The following is a 15,872-nucleotide window of genomic DNA, read 5'->3' as shown; positions in this document are numbered from 1 at the left end:
ACCCTTTTGTGGAATAAAGCGATGAACAGGTAGATGATGTTATTTTATGTATTGAGTCATTATTGAAATTTTAGTAACAAATATTCAAGATATTGAAAATAGAAAAAATATTTTATTATTTGATCCATAATAGTATATTGATAATTTGTAACAATGGATTCAACATTGGGAAATATATGGCAAGATATTTGTAACGTTATGGATAAAATGGTTTGCTAGGCTGTGCCAAAAGTCTTCTTAAAAGGCCTGTCAAAATTCGTCTTTCACCTGCAGAAAAAAGAAATAATTTTAGTTGCAAAGAAAAGTGCACAGTGGAAAATATAAATGTATTATGTGTAAACATTCAGACTACATTTTAATGAGGGCGCAGAATAGGATTTTACAGCTTAAACATGAACAAAAAGATCAAATTGTGTTTTCCATACCTGTGTCCGAAAGCAAGAACATGGAAAGAGGTCATCACTGGGATGTTGGACCGGTTCCATGCCTTGACGGATCTTAGGTTGAGTCACTTGAAGTTTAGCGTATTCCTAAAGTAGACCAAAGTCAATTAAACAGAGCTGGATAAAGATTGGTATGAGTTGTATACTGCCTTTTTTGTTCAAAAAAACTTGGAAGGAACAATTAGATAGTAATGCACTCTACAGTTCTCTTATCCAATGTACAGTATTTATTTTATGTGAGAAATTATGTTTTCTTTCAGGAACCTGTAAATTATACTTCAACAACCCAAACAAAACAGCGTAAAACAAAAGTACATCTGAAATCTGCACTTTTTCAATGTCAAGTAAGACGATCATAACTAAGCTAAACAGCTATTGCGACAGCAGTATTCGTTAAATACTGTAAAATTACTTTTTTCTACTATCATGAATATTTGTCTGATCTATTTAAAATTTGTATCAATTTTTTTAAAACCAAAATTACCTGGAAAAGTCTGTAATAGTAACAAAATATATTGTCTCCCATAAGATGTTTGCGTGCAAACTGTTGACCTGCAAGTGCAATTTTCTGAGCCTGAAAGACAGTAATTGCATCAGCATGAAAAAAAAAAATCAATGCATTCCACTGAAAGTATGAAAGTGATAAAACAAATAAAACTGACTTCTTCATCATGGTCTCGGGCCCATTGTATCTTTTCTAAAAGATCTTGTAGGTCGGCCCTGATGGGGATGTAGTGTTCCCACGGCACCAGCTCATTGTAGAAATGCTCATAGTATCCGGAATCTTGCTTGAACACCACACTGTCCCCGGCCAGGAGGTAAGGCAAGCGATAAGCTGCCACAGTGCCATCAATGTTTATTTGGTACTTGTGCTGAGACCAAAAACAAAGACAAAACACATGAAAAAACCCTGTTCACAGAATTAACAGCAATTCCAGTACTGCATTTGCCATAACACACACTTTAGCACACACCAGAGTCAAATAATAACACTTACTTTGAAGAAATCAAAGAAGGAGACATGCTTGACAAGAGGGCCGTACAAATTCTCATCATGTTTGAAGAAGAAGAAGTTGGTAAAAGCAGCATCTATCATGTGGGGGTGGGCCCTGGACAGCTTGACAAGCTCCAGACGCTCCTGACGACTATCCCGCCCCCTCCAGAAGGCCGTGGCGTTCTTCTTGGCCCACGGCGGTCCCGTATTAGCCTGCACCGACATCATGTCCAGGCTCACTCTGTTCATTGCGTGTGACAACACGACGGCTGTGAAATTTGGTAGCTGACATGTAGAGAATGATGAGAGCTTACCTGCCCATGGTCTCAAGGACTGACTCGGTTAGGTCATATGTGGGCATGACGATATCTCTGGTATTGTTTGAGCCACACCAGGAGAATATAGGATGAAGATTTTGAGAGGATTTTCCTTTCTCCAGTGGCCAGTCACCAAGGTTTACAAAAAACTCCAAGTCAGGTAACTTCACCTAAACATACAACAATATTTTGAGTAGAATCATGAAGTCATAGTTGACCTCATATCTTACGCTATTAAAAAGAATAAAACATTATTATTTACAGACCACTCAAAATACAAAGTTTGTATCAGTCTTTCAAGAAGAAGAAAACAATGTCTCCCAGTTTGAATTATTTTGACAACTACCATTGTTGATGGCAAGTATAATTCAATACTAACATAAAAAAAACACACATGTTTGGCATCATGGAAGACAATAGATTAGAATATGCCAAGTGTTCATAATTCGTCTATGTTTTTTTTCTAAATGACCAAAATTGTCCTATAAAGACTTAAGCACTTTTTAATAGTGTAGTTTCACACAGATGTAATGAAATCCAACTCACCTTTCTGCTAAGTGACAGGAGGATGGCATCCATAAAAATCCGAAAACCTACGTGCTCTCCAAGTGTTTGAACGTAGATCTAAAATGAATTAAAAGAGCATGAAAAATCATCTCAACTCAACTAAACATTTATTCACATAAAGCTTTTGCGAAAACATGAAACGAGATGAACAGCAAAGATAAAACATATTTCCACTATGTCTGTTTACCCCACATAATAAAACAAACGGAAAATGATTGAAAAAGTGATAACGCAATTATTCCTATTACAATAACGCTCCTGAATACTCTCCTGTTATTTGGAGAGAAAAGAACACCTGGTAGTAACAGAGCTCCAGGCCCACCATTGTGCTAATTACTATTTGACAAAAACAAATACTAACATTTAACACACACACATCTTTTTTTAATTTGTAAATATTAAAAAGGCCTTCTGTTAAAGTACTAATTTACCAAGTGATTAACTAGTTTTGCTTTTGATGAATACGAGTTCATTTTTGGACCTTGTATATGACTATGTAATATGCAAACCTTGTTATCTTTGATGGTGTAGTGGCAGAGACTTTGTCGCTGCCCAAAGCGCTGTGGAATCTCCTTATCATTGCGATCTGGGTCTATGGTGGGAAAATTGAACAGATCTCGTTCTATCTGTGGAAAGGAGTGAGGACAGTGCATTTGGGACTGCCAAGCTGAGCCGTCCATTTGCGGACAATCACAGGCCTCGTGGTAGACTGGTCCTGATGGGAGTAATTTAACAAAAATAGTCATTATTAGTTGTAATAATTGAATGACATATATGAATACTTGCATGCTCATTACGGGTAAGAGTTTGACAAGAGAACAAATTGAAAGATCTATTCTAAAAATGTTCCATAACAAAAATTAAACCTCAAGAGCTTCTGCTGTACTCCACCTCTGAGAATGTATGGAGACTTAGCCACGTGTTGGTCCACATGCAGGACATGGATGTGAAGGTCTCTGTAGCTGGCGTACATTCTGTAACGAACCAGGAAAGAGCCATCTTGTCGATCGAGAACCTGAATCCAGATCCGGGTGAAATGCTCCGATGGAGACATCATCTTTACTTCAAAAGTTTTCTCCCCTGGTGATGTTGTTAGACTGCAGAGAAGAATAGAATATACTTTTATGATGTTTGGTGCAGGTGTTTTTTGGTGTGTTAGCCTTGCTAAAAATCATATGTAAGTGACTGATAGTGAATTTTGGTACTATATTGGTGATATTAAAATTGCATTTTTCAAAATAAAACTGCAGAGGAGATTCTAATTTTGATTTCCTGTAAAGTTCAAGCTTGAAGATCATTTTCATACCTGACGATGTTAAAATTTAAGATCTTGAGGCAATTTTCTAGTAAAATATTTTGGTAGCAACCTGCTGCTTTTCTTTATTAAACTAGGTCATATTTTTATGGATAATGTCCCGAGATGGACATTAAAATGAATTGGATATGTATGAACTAGAAATTGGAGATGTTAGAGCGTATACTTGAGAGGTTTTACAAGGAAGCGAAATATATCCATTGAGATTTATCGTAGGCACATGTGATAGTTCAAACATGACTGTGAAATGCGCACAGGAGTTAGACAATTTGTGTATTTTGCAAGTCTTTGAAATGTGAAAAGGCTACAGAAAAAGTGCTGCACATTCGAGATAAACCTAGTGTTGGCATTAAAACAATATTTGAGCTATGGAGGAATACTAAGTTATGATGATCTGTTAATACACAAGATGTACTGTTTGAGATTGTTCCCAAATTCTTGTCGTCCTTTCCAAAATTCCCACCAGATTAAAAAAAATCCTGAATCTTGCCTTTCCTAATTGATGACATCATTTGCTGGGAGCTTTCACACTTCAAATGGATTGGGCGTCTAACAAGGTCAATGGCGGCCTATGTGGGTTTCCTTTGGGTACTCTGGTTTCCTCCCATATTAAAAAAAAAACATGCATGGTAAGCTCATTGGACACTCAAAATTTCCAACTCCTTGTGCCCTGCGATTGGCTGGCCACCGATCCAGGGTGTGCCCCGCCTCAGGCCTGGCTGGGGTCAGCTGTGATAGGCTCCAGCACCCCCCGCGACTCTAATGAGGATAAATCAGTTCAGAAAATGAGAAAATCGACTTCATTTTAATGTCAATCCAGTGACTTTGAGTGGAACGTCGCCCCTACCAACATGGCAGCCCCGAGGCCATTTTGGAAGGGGCGATGCAAGTTCTTTGCCAGCCTCAGCTATGAATTTAAACAAGTAGACGTCCAATCCATTTAAAGTGGAAGGCTGACAGCACTCTAGATATAAAACACAGCATGTTTTTTTTCAGCAAATAGTACTTGGATGTTGTGACTTACTTTCTTCCCGAGTTGTCCACTGCTTGGATGAAAAAAAATCGAACTGGCAGGACAATATTTGCCTCAAGTCCGGGCCCCCATATGAGAGTTTTGGCAAGACTTGGTCCTGGATCTGCTCGAGTGGTTCGGACCAGAACCAGACCAGAAAGCGACAGCCAAAATAATTGGAGAAACATGATCATCCAGTGTTGTCTCTGCGCCAATTGAGATGCACTAACTTGCCATTGTGTTTCCTTCAAATTTCCGGCGGTTTCCTAATATATAATTCAAGGAATGACAGAATCGCTCGAGCAATTGTTAGATTACTTTGTGTTTGAAGTCTGCCAATTGGGCTGTTAAATGTTTAAATGTGTCTAACAAGGAGGACATCGTAGTCATTTGCTTAAAAGTATTAGCTTTATCCTTAGCTTGTCGGTAAACGTTCCATCCCTCTGGTAGAGGGGAGGGGCTAGAAGAGCAAAGCCTTTCGGTTGGTCAACATTTCACCCAATGAGACATCGGTATGTAGGTGATTTCGGAAGTGAGGCTTGAGTTTACCAATAGAAATCATAAACAAAAAGCTAGAAAGATAAAGCTCCAGTAGGCGGCGCAATTGAACGAGTGCCACATTGCAACAGTCAATTATTCCTCAAAATTTAGTCTAAAATATACATTTCTTAAAACAAATGTTCTAATGGTTTGATTTAAACAAACTCTCCAGCTATTGGAAAAAAACTTTACTCACAAGTATTTAGTAAAATTACATGCAATGAAATTAATGCATATCTGGAGTTTACAAAAAAATTAAAAAAATTAAATTGATTGACAATTCATAATTCTAAATGAATAAATCTATTCCTGTTTTCAGTATTTTCATTTGACTTTAAACATTTTGGGCTGGAATGGCTGTCTTTAAATTGCTAATTAATGTTTGGTGTCAGTATGACAAAAAGAATCATGTCTAATATGTATAAATATTTAAAAAATGTCTTATGTTTGCAAATAAAAACACTTCTATTGCACCAGTGAAAAAATAAAGCCACAATATACATCAATCCATGTTTATTTCAGTTTACTTCTGCATCAACATATGTTCAGCTCATTTAGTCAAGTAATCTCTATTACACTAGTATAATATTAAGAAGAAAAAGTGGTAGAATCCATTTAAATAAGACAAACTTTGCTGCCATCATCGAGAAAACTTGAGAAATGTTTTTTTTCTTTTCTTTTTTTTCTTGTCAAAGGATATTACTTTGTGAAGAGCAACAGATTATCAGTGGACAGACTTAGAGTACCAGCAATGACAGGTACAACAAATATCGAGAAAAATACCCCATATGTAACATGTTTTTGTTGTTTTCAACTAATATTGAAAAGTACAGATATATTAAAAAAAACATGTAAAGTAAATAAAACACCCTGTCCATTGAGGTTACTTTTTTTTGTATTCTTCATACTTTTTTTTCTGCCATTCAAACTGTGTCATGAATTGAGTTGAAGGTACCGAAAAAATATTTTAAGATGTCTGATTGAATCAAAAATGAATTTGTTAAATGTAGGCGGCTCAGCTATAGAATTTATTTAGCCCAAGGAGCCAGTCTAAAGGGCTAACAATGCAAAAAAAGACATCACTGCAGTTATTTTTAATCTGCATTCTGCATGTATCTTTCGTGTATGTTTGTGCGCATAAATGCAGGTGTGATATCAACAAAATCAAGGCGCAGTGATAAATTTGTGTTGATTCTTGTGTGCATAAAGGCCTAATGTGTGATTTTTTTTCCAGATCATTTTAAAATACAGACAAATACACAGGTACAAAATATCCTCTTCACTCAATGTCATCAAGTCATGGCCTGTGTCGTCAAATGGCACTGACATGTACAACACAATCACAATATGATACACCACCATGTATCATGAAACATTGTTTGAACATACAAGAGCCTTCCACTTGAGAGGCCATCACCATCAAATATAAAACTGCGACAAGAGGATACCATAATCATCAAGAACAATATTGAATTAAATAAAATAACACAGTTGTCTTTAGTTGACCTTGCTGCTGTTTTACACATGAACATCTTTACTGACTCACATCTGAATAGTACTGGAAAAATACTGTTGTTGTTTTTTTTTTTTGAACGATTTACTGATAAACACCTCATGAGGAAGTTGGCTGAATGGATGGTGATTCCAACTCCTTTTTGCACTGCCATCACACAGACAGCAACAATCACTATTATGAACACACAGGTCCATTAAAATCCTGAAAATACACAAGTCACAACTTGTAACAACTGAATTGGAAAGATATGAGAGGGTAGTAGTCCTTTTCAATGGCTTTGCCAGGGAATCAATGTATTGTGTTCTTGTATTTTCACCATTTAATAAAATTTCTCACACACACACACATTCTAATTTCCCACCAAACCTGAAAAGTCAAGCTAAAGACTCAAAGGTTCAAACAACAACATGAAAGTAAGTCTCTTAAGTGTTATTTTACGAAACAAAACCACATTTTATTTGGACTCCAGTGAATGCTCCTCTACAATCCATCAGCCTTTTCTTTATGTAAACAGAAACTATAAGAACAACCACTTGTTAGCTCTTACTAACTTTACACTGATTGCACTCATCTTATCTTATTATGGCACATGAATAATATATATATAAGTTTGTCTAAACATATGGACTCTTCTCAAAACCTCAATTTCTTTTCCTGAATCCTAAATTGAAGTTGGGTAGTTGAATTGGGTAGTTCAATTACTGTATTTTCAAAGTAGCAGCAGCTCAAATGGAAACTTGATATAAACTATGCAGTTAACAGCAAAACCCCTCTTCATTTGCACAATTATACAGTCAAGAGTACCAGGTATGACATTTTAGTATTTTTTTGTGAACTATACTGACTTATGTGCATTTGAAGTGTGTCAAAAAATTTGGCTTAAAATAAAAAGACAAAAGGAAAATGAAAAAAAAAAAAAGTTTTGGCTTAATAGCGATGCAGGTATACATTTGTTTTTTATATATATATATATAGATTTTGTCAATATTTCAAAAAATAGAAAGTTCTTAATAGTTTCTGTAGTTGGCTATATTATTAAATAAAAAATAATAATAATTGAATCTCTTGTTAAAGTAGCTTTAAAGTATAAGCATGCTGCTTTTTAAATATGGCAGTTTGATATTTTGATAGTCATTCCTTTTTTTTTTTGATTCATGCATTTCTTGTTGATTTCTTTATTGTTGAGTATCTACACAGGGAGGTCCTGAAAACCAAACCCATACAGAAAACACACCCCCACACACACACACATACAGCCCTCCAAATGCTACCATCCAGTTTCTCCCCATCTTTCTCAGCTAAGAATCAAACAAGGACCACTTCTGTCCTCTTAACAGGTTCGACAAAGGCGCAAACTTGGCTCAGAAGCCATTAATAGAAAGTCATTCTTCCGTCTCGCTTCTATTTACTCACAAAAGTCGTTAAAATGCCTTCCTTGGAACAAAACACCCCCGAAACCTACTAGTTGGCCTCTTGTGATTAGAACTGATACCACTTCTTGTCTTTGCACTTCAACATGAGCTGTGAAAAGATCCCATAAAATGATTATTATTTTGTTGTATAAGTTTTGTATGTAAAATTCAATGTTCTTACCTCATGAGCATGCTTAGAGAAACCTTCTGCACTGGTCATCATGAGAGCAGTTCTCTCCTCCAGCTCACCAAGTCTCTGACCTCGCTCATCCAGAGCAATGCGGGCTCTGGCCAGCTCACCAACTGCCCCTCCCGCTGCCACCTTCATGCCCTCCATCCCTCCCTGACCAGGGATGTGCTGGGCCAAGCTCCGTGAAGCCTTTCCTGCTGCTGCTTCTCCAACTGTAGGACAGATTAGATAGAGCATTTACTGGATTAGGTTGTATTTGATGACAAACGTTAAGGGGAAAAAAGGTCAGGAATACATACAGAGCTCTTCTCTGTCGAATGTGTGTGCATTGCCCCCAAAGAAGCCCTTTAGGAAACCTCTATTCTGGGCTTCTGGTGTTTCTGTTGGTGTAAAAAGCTCTCCCAGCATTTCCTATGAGTAAAGACAACTGTTAAAATGTATACAGCAATAGAACAAACTTTTTTGTTGTCATTTTCTGAAACGTTTCTCCTCACAAGGGTCGCGGGGGGAACTGGAGCCTATCCCAGCTGAGGCCACACAGTGAGGACTGACCTGAAATCGAACCCTCCAACCGAGAAGAAAAAAAATCTCACACTGGGCCACCCCGTCATTCAATTTTTGTGTATTTGTTTTTAACCTTTTACATTCACAATTTTAAAAATGTGAATATTTCTAAATTATTTGTTTTTTAAGCTGCCAGCATGCAATATTCTTCTCTTTATCTATTTCAAATGTTTACTTAATTTTATTCTTTTATTAAATTCCCTATGCCTTAAGCCTCAAGATGGCAGTCCGGCGCTGTCACTTAAACAAACCTTTGAGTAATTCTTCTAACTGCATTCTACAACATGCACAAAGCCTACAAAGAAATAATAAAAAATTAAAAATAAACTACTCATTGCAAAATGTTTAAAAAAAATGCAATTCCTGGTTTTGCCAAAACAAAAAGTTTGTCCTGAAAATGTAATATATTACTTTGTTATTAAAAAAATATGCCAAATTTGATTGAATAAAAATGGTCAAGTAAAATAGAAAAAGAGGAAAAACGTCAAAAACCACTAGTACAAGTTGGAAAACTTCAACGAGTATTCAACTGAGGACTCTACATAACTACCTCTCAAAGACTAGTAACTGGAATACATCCCACCTAATACCCTTGGAACTCTTCCATAGTAGGACAATGAGGCACTCTAAAGTAGCAACACTTGACTTAAATCTGACCATTATGAGAAACTTAGAGAACCTACAAAAGTGTTTTTTTTCAGGAGATAAAACTAGCTAATAAGGTGTTGCAATTGAATGCTATGGATTTCCTGGTCTTTAAACATTTTCCCCATTTTTCTTTAAACATTTGTATTCACTCAGAATAATCCTTACAAAATTTCTAACTCACCATCTGCTATTGATGGTAATACACAAATCAAAACCACATTTCCCATGCAATAACTTTATTATATTACTACTGACAACACCCAAACTAAGGAAACTCATGAACAATCTTCATACTATTCAAACAGCTTTACTGTTATTTCATAATTTATCCCATAATCTTTTACTACCCAAAATATCAGTGTTTAAATGAATTGGACGTAAATGGCATTGAGCGAGTAAATGCCAAAAATTGCAAATATTGGCAGGCATACAAATATATACTGCAGTGTGAGAAGCCAAGATTTTGTCCATCACAGAGAACTTCAAAGACATGAACCCACAAAAGTCCCTCCCTCTCTCTTTCTGCTGACAAGTAGCCTAAAAAAAGATTAGACCATCTCTGAGCCAAGCCTCTCTATATCCCGATCACAACAAAGCTCAAATATCTCAGTTCGCCTTGAGCCAATAGCATCTCGATCTGACGTCACCCTGCCTCAGGGAGGTTTTACAGTTTGCACCAGTAGCTTCTTCAAACACCCTCAGGCTTGCCAAGGTCCAGTGGGGAAACAATATAGCTAGAAGCTTTGCACTTTTCGGACCTAAATCATTTACCTCCAAACCAGAAAAGCCAAAAGGTCATTTTAGTTGTGTTGACATTATCCACTTAGTAGCCACAGTGTTAGATAAAAAGAGAGCAGTCAATCTGAATAATAGCACACAGTGAATGCCATTTAAGTAAGGTAATTTGCATTCACAGACCTGCAGATTGTCATACATTTCCTGGCTGTATGTGATTCTCTGGATCTCTGTCGGGGAACTGAGATAAAGTGCCTGTCCCCCGTTGGTGAAGCAAAAGGTTCTCGCAATGCGCATGTCTGTCAGAGGCAGGTAATTAACATCCATCAGCGGTCTTAGGCTGGGTAAACTGTGGGAAATAAACACAATAGAAGCTAATTAGTAAGCAAGTAAGTGGCTCCTGTCATTGTCAGGCTGAACAACATAACGTAAACGGTACATATTTTCATGTAGATAATAATGGTGAAATACTGTACGAATGATTTTAAGCTGTCAGTGTGGAGGTAGCAGTAACTGTACGGAGAAATGTTTTTCAGTAGAACTTTCATTATACTTTCAAGGTACTCCGCAGTGCTTTAGTCTGGTAGGCTGCCAAGCATTTCTTCACAAGTGTTCTGTGGTAAATGTTTTTGAGCTGCGGCACTTTTTGCATTGCAAAAATGTCAAGGCACACTACCAGCTGAAATTCTCGTAATTTAAAACTCTGTCAGCTATATTTACAAAATAAAGTCATTCACATTCAAGTTTTGACAACAGGAATGGAAAAAAAACACCCAAAAAACAAGTATTTAAATATCACATTTTTCAAATCAACATTATGTCACCAAAAGTTTAAGTTTGCGGACCCCAGAAGTGGTTTCATAATTGATGATACACAATCCATTTTCTGACCGCTTTATCCGCACTAGGGTCGTGGGGGGTGCTGGAGCCTATCCCAGCAGACTTTGGGCCAGAGGTGGGGGAGACCCTGAATTGGTGGCCAGCCAATCACAGGCCACAAGGAGAAAAACGATTCACTCTCACACTCATACTCATACTTAAGGGCAATTTAGAGTGTCCAATCAGTCCACCATAAATGTCTTTGGAGTGTGGAAGGAAATGAGAGTACCCAGAGAAAACCCCCACAGACCCAGGGAGAACATGAAAACTCCACACAGAAACATCCGAACCTGGATTTGAACCTAGGTCCCCCCACTGTGAGGCCAACGCGGTAACCACTCATCCGCCAGGCCCCCAAGTGATAATACATCTTACATTAAATTCTCTAATTCATTCCATGGCCAATATACAACCAATTAAACCCTTCAAAATGATACAAGTCTAGTAATTCTGTATGTTAAATGTGAAAACAGAACATTTTCCCTATTAAGGCTTTTTGTAACCTGAATATTTCATAAATAGAGACATTCGTAAGTAGAGGTACCACTGTATATTCCTTGCAATCAACATTGAATGCTACATTTACAGGTTAGTTAGGTTTGCACGAATATCAACGTTTGTGACTTCATACCTGAGAGTCATGACGTGTCCATTGGCGCAGAAGCAAGCGAGGCACGCACTATTACAGACCGAAACCAAATCAGCCCGTAAGACAAATGAGGACTCTGTGATGTTGTGGACGAAGAGGCAAGACTGTGAGGGCATCAGGAACACTTTGGCCTGCCTCTCGGAACACACGATAGCCAGATGTCCATCTCCGCAGGTGTCCTGGGATGATGAGGACGAGAAATGCACCAGCTTGCGCTTTCGTGGTCGGTCGGGGTCTTCTGGCGCATTGAGATCACGCCAAACCTCGTGGGGGCTTTGAATAAGTGCACCCATGCAGTCTAAGAAGCCAAAGCGCAACACAGAGCCTTTTAACATCAGAACTGCACCTAAGAGAATGTGGGAGAGTCGCCAGAAACAGAAGAAAGAACATAAAGAAACACTTTTAATTTCAAAATTGTGGTGGAGTTTGATTATTCTGGCAAATTTCAATGTACAGCTTAGAAGTACAAACACTATTGTAGCACTCCTTTACTACATGCGAGAGCTTTGCAGCAATTACTGTGTAAAAAGAGAAAGAAAACAAAACTAAAAATGGAAAAAAAACTTGTAAAAATGAATTAAAAATAGAGTGAATTGGAACATTTGTTAGCACACAAACAGAGTTCCAATTATAGTAGTAGATGTACCCTGAAGTAGGATGACATTTCAGTCTGTGTGACATTATCAACTAACAACAAACCAAGACGGCCTGAAAAAGAACATCAAGAATAGCCATGCTTAAAACAGTGACCTTCACGTAAAAAGCTTTCTTCTTCCTTGTTCAATTGTGAAATGTGTGCGTTCTTTTTTTAAATGTAGGCTACTATTGGGGTATTTAAATTGACAACTTAAAATGGTTCCTTTAAAATTGGTGTTGAAATGTTACAAAACAAGGATATAGTGGAAACATTAAAACAGAAACATTGGTGTCAACTGGATTTACCACAAGGAGCAATGGTAATGGTCTCCTCCATCCTCTCCTCCTGGTCTGTAGGAATGGACATGGGAATGAGCAAGATCACACCAAGGCTCGTCCCAACCCACAGACATGGTGTAGGCAGAGTGTCACTCTTTCGTCCATAAGACTCCCCAAACTGCAAGGTGGTGATTGCCTCTTTGGTGTCTCGGTCAATGCTGGACACACTGGAGCTTCGTGAGCGGCTGAAGGAGTTTTCACGGCTCTCTGCATCAGCGGCGGGCCACCAGAGTGATTAAAAACAATGCAGAGACACAATGCAGGGGGAAAAGTACAAGATAATTAGAATAAGACTCAGTCAAGATACAAGAATTTATAACAAGATTAAATGTTGAAGAGAAGAACAATGCGGTTGACAAAAAAGACGTATGAAGAAAGACAATTCCGAAGAAGGAGCGAGAGAAAAGTTGCAAGGAGATAAGTTAAAGATCTAAGACAGTTGTCCAGCATATTGCCACATAAAACAATGAAATGTTGTGGGTGGAACAGGATAGATAAAAAATATATATATTTAATTATTACACACACACATTGAACAAATAAATAATTTTGGGGGAGTCAACTAAACTGCAGTTAAAGTTGATTTAAAGCTTGATTCATTAAACTGGGTAACAGTTCCTCCTGTTTGGAAAAAAGAAATGTGTTATTTTTAGCGTTAATTTTAACACATTTTTGGCTGTGGGTGGCAAAACTGACTTTGTCTATCCTGTTTTTTTTGGGTTTTTACAGCATAAGTGTTCAATTAAGATATTTCATTCAGATTTCATTTGATTGTTATTTTCTACAATGAAAGCATCACATAAGCAAGTCAGTGTTTTTCATATTTTCATTTGTTAATAACACAAAGATCTTATAATTAAAAAACCTGGCATAGTTTTAAGTCCCTTATACATGAAATTCAAGTAGTCAACTAACCTCAAATGTTAATATAAAGTCAAGTCTTTAACTAGTGGACTAATTAATTCAGCCACAAACATACAAACATAAAAAAAACATATACTAATGTGTTATTCAACAGAGTGAAAATATTTGCATGTTATTTCTCAAATGATGCCATTCTAACAGGAACCAAATACTAATAAATACTAAAAAAAAATACCAATTGGACACTCCTGTATCTCAAAACCTATGGCAGAGGATGAAATAATTCTGAGCACACACTACACATTCATCCTAAAAGTATTTCTGTATAACAGCACTGGTTGAATTATTTAGAGTCAAGCAATGAGCAGTACTGCCTGACTGAGTGAGTGAGTGAGTGCAGAGTTTATGTAACAACAACTACAGATGGTGCAAAGCCTAGTGGACACGTAACAGGATCAAAAATGATTTTGAGAAATTTCTTAGCAGCTATTCTAGGTGCTATGAGAATGTGTGCAAAAGGCTATAAAAAGATTCTGGGTATACATTGCGCAGTGGCTGTTTGCCCCTGTGTACAGTATGCTGCAAAATACACTCAAAGACAACATCATCATATGCTCCCTTGAGGCATGGAAGCATTTTTTAAGGCACATTGTTGATGGAACTAACAGTACATACTGAAGAAAAAAAGAAAAAGACAGGCGTTTTCATCAATAAGCACGCATTAGTGTTTTAAGTCCCCTTACCTCTATCACTCCAGCAGTAGGGGGTGGCGGTGTGGTGTTCGTCGTGAGAGTACATTGTGACTCCATGTAACTGCTGGAGCATTGCCCTCCTGGATGCATAACCTAACCGTCCCCCACAACATAGGACAAAGCAGCCCACCGGCCCCCAAACGCCCCGACAAAACATACAAACACACACGCACGCACGCACACGCAACGAATACAAAACAAGCGTAACCATCCAGTCAAGAAACACAAGACAAACAGTTGTGCCAGAGAATGACAAGAAAGGAAAAGAAAGAAAAAATTGCAGCTGAGTTTGGAGCGCTTTTTTGAAATTTTTACAGTAAACACAAAGTGAGACTTATTTAAAGTATTCCAATACTCCATACATCGTTTCAGTGGTATCTACTGGTAACTAAATGTATTTCTTCACATCATTAGTATTGTCACATTGCGTGCATATTTGAGGCCTCCATACATAACTCATCTAACTAATAGTAATGTAGAATTAAACCAAAATTAATTGATTTTTACATTCATGTCCAATTATGGTATCATGACCACACTGTTTTATATGAGCAAAAGAGAAAAGTTTCTCATAGTAAGCACTGGCTAATGAAAGCCAGGCACTGTGGTACTTCTAGGGACAATATAATGGGCCTTTAAAGGGAAATAGAGTTCAGCAAGTCAATCCCAGGTAGGTGATAAAGGAGGATGCAACAATCTAAATAAATGAGGCATATCTTGTAAGCATTTATACCAACTAAGCCGTTTCTCAAAATGAAATGATATTGCAAAAATATGGGGAGAGTTTCCATTGAAGGTTCTCTTTTGGAGAAAAAAAAGATATTTTACTGAAGCAAGATAAAAACCAAAGAAGTGATCACGGTTTGGGATTGTCAGATATAAAAAAATTGTAGTATTTCAATTTTCGAAAGGTTTGAACAACATCTTTACGAAAGCAAAGTTTTGATTGAGAAGTTTCAGACTTTTAATTCTGAAATATGTCAAGGCTAATATTTTCAATCCTGACTATTCCTTAACTTATTGGCTGCCATTGATGGCGAATGATGACTTTACAATGGCCCGCTAATAAGATAAAAACATTTTTCTTTCATTTAAAAAGAAAATTCATATTTGTCTACTTCAAAATATACTATGTTTATGGTCCATTGTTCATTACTGAACAGTAAATGGGTCCTTTTGTGAATAATATAGTATTGGAAGTTTAATAAAGTTGGTCCTTGGTCTTTGGTATGCTACAAAATCAAGCTCAGTGAGTGTATTGAGTAATTCAAAGAAAGATAGCAAGAAAATAGCAGACCTCCAGCTTTTCAATTTTTCTAATGCAGCCATGCATGTGTGTGGGTGTACACTTGACTGTGGTTTGAAAGCTTCTTCAGCATCTGGCCAAACTGTCACTGAGTCATATCACCCTGTGCTATCGCTTTTTTAAATATTTCAGTAAGCTACAAGCCAAAAAAAAAATAAAAATGTGCACATCTACAGGGACTTTGCAGTAGAAGG

General features: G+C 37.2%; 2 protein-coding genes across 16 annotated transcripts in view; both read right to left on the bottom strand.

Moving 5' to 3' along the window:
- Positions 1–83: 83 nt before the first annotated feature.
- Positions 84–5,113, bottom strand: poglut2 (protein O-glucosyltransferase 2). Of its 2 annotated transcripts, XM_077728864.1 has the most exons (10): positions 4,661–5,113; positions 3,213–3,418; positions 2,831–3,036; positions 2,301–2,378; positions 1,752–1,924; positions 1,441–1,678; positions 1,106–1,315; positions 928–1,017; positions 426–530; positions 84–267 (listed from the first exon to the last, which is right to left on the bottom strand). In XM_077728864.1, the coding sequence occupies exons 1-10, from the start codon at positions 4,840–4,842 to the stop codon at positions 250–252; spliced, it is 1,506 nt and encodes a 501-aa protein (XP_077584990.1). In that variant the 5' UTR covers positions 4,843–5,113; the 3' UTR covers positions 84–249. The 2 variants fall into 2 exon arrangements, with proteins under 2 accessions (XP_077584990.1, XP_077584991.1); XM_077728865.1 differs by lacking the exon at positions 4,661–5,113 and having other exon boundaries at positions 3,188–3,334.
- A 2,553-nt stretch (positions 5,114–7,666) lies between these two features.
- stxbp5l (syntaxin binding protein 5L) overlaps positions 7,667–15,872 on the bottom strand; it is a 79,350-nt gene continuing 71,144 nt past the window's right edge. For 9 of the 14 annotated variants that reach the window (XM_077728849.1, XM_077728850.1, XM_077728853.1 and 6 more), the window contains 7 exons: positions 14,364–14,465; positions 12,724–12,963; positions 11,764–12,127; positions 10,437–10,602; positions 8,606–8,717; positions 8,298–8,518; positions 7,667–8,225 (listed from right to left, as the gene is read on the bottom strand). In XM_077728849.1, the coding sequence (XP_077584975.1) occupies positions 8,184–8,225; positions 8,298–8,518; positions 8,606–8,717; positions 10,437–10,602; positions 11,764–12,127; positions 12,724–12,963; positions 14,364–14,465 (1,247 nt within the window). In that variant the 3' untranslated portion in view covers positions 7,667–8,183. The remainder of the gene's footprint in view (positions 8,226–8,297; positions 8,519–8,605; positions 8,718–10,436; positions 10,603–11,763; positions 12,128–12,723; positions 12,964–14,363; positions 14,466–15,872) is intronic. The other 5 variants (XM_077728852.1, XM_077728857.1, XM_077728861.1 and 2 more) reach the window with 1 other exon arrangement.

Source organism: Stigmatopora nigra, chromosome 11, assembly GCF_051989575.1.
Source record: "Stigmatopora nigra isolate UIUO_SnigA chromosome 11, RoL_Snig_1.1, whole genome shotgun sequence".
NCBI classification, from domain to species: domain Eukaryota; kingdom Metazoa; phylum Chordata; class Actinopteri; order Syngnathiformes; family Syngnathidae; genus Stigmatopora; species Stigmatopora nigra.
This window is presented reverse-complemented; position numbering and strand designations above follow the sequence as displayed.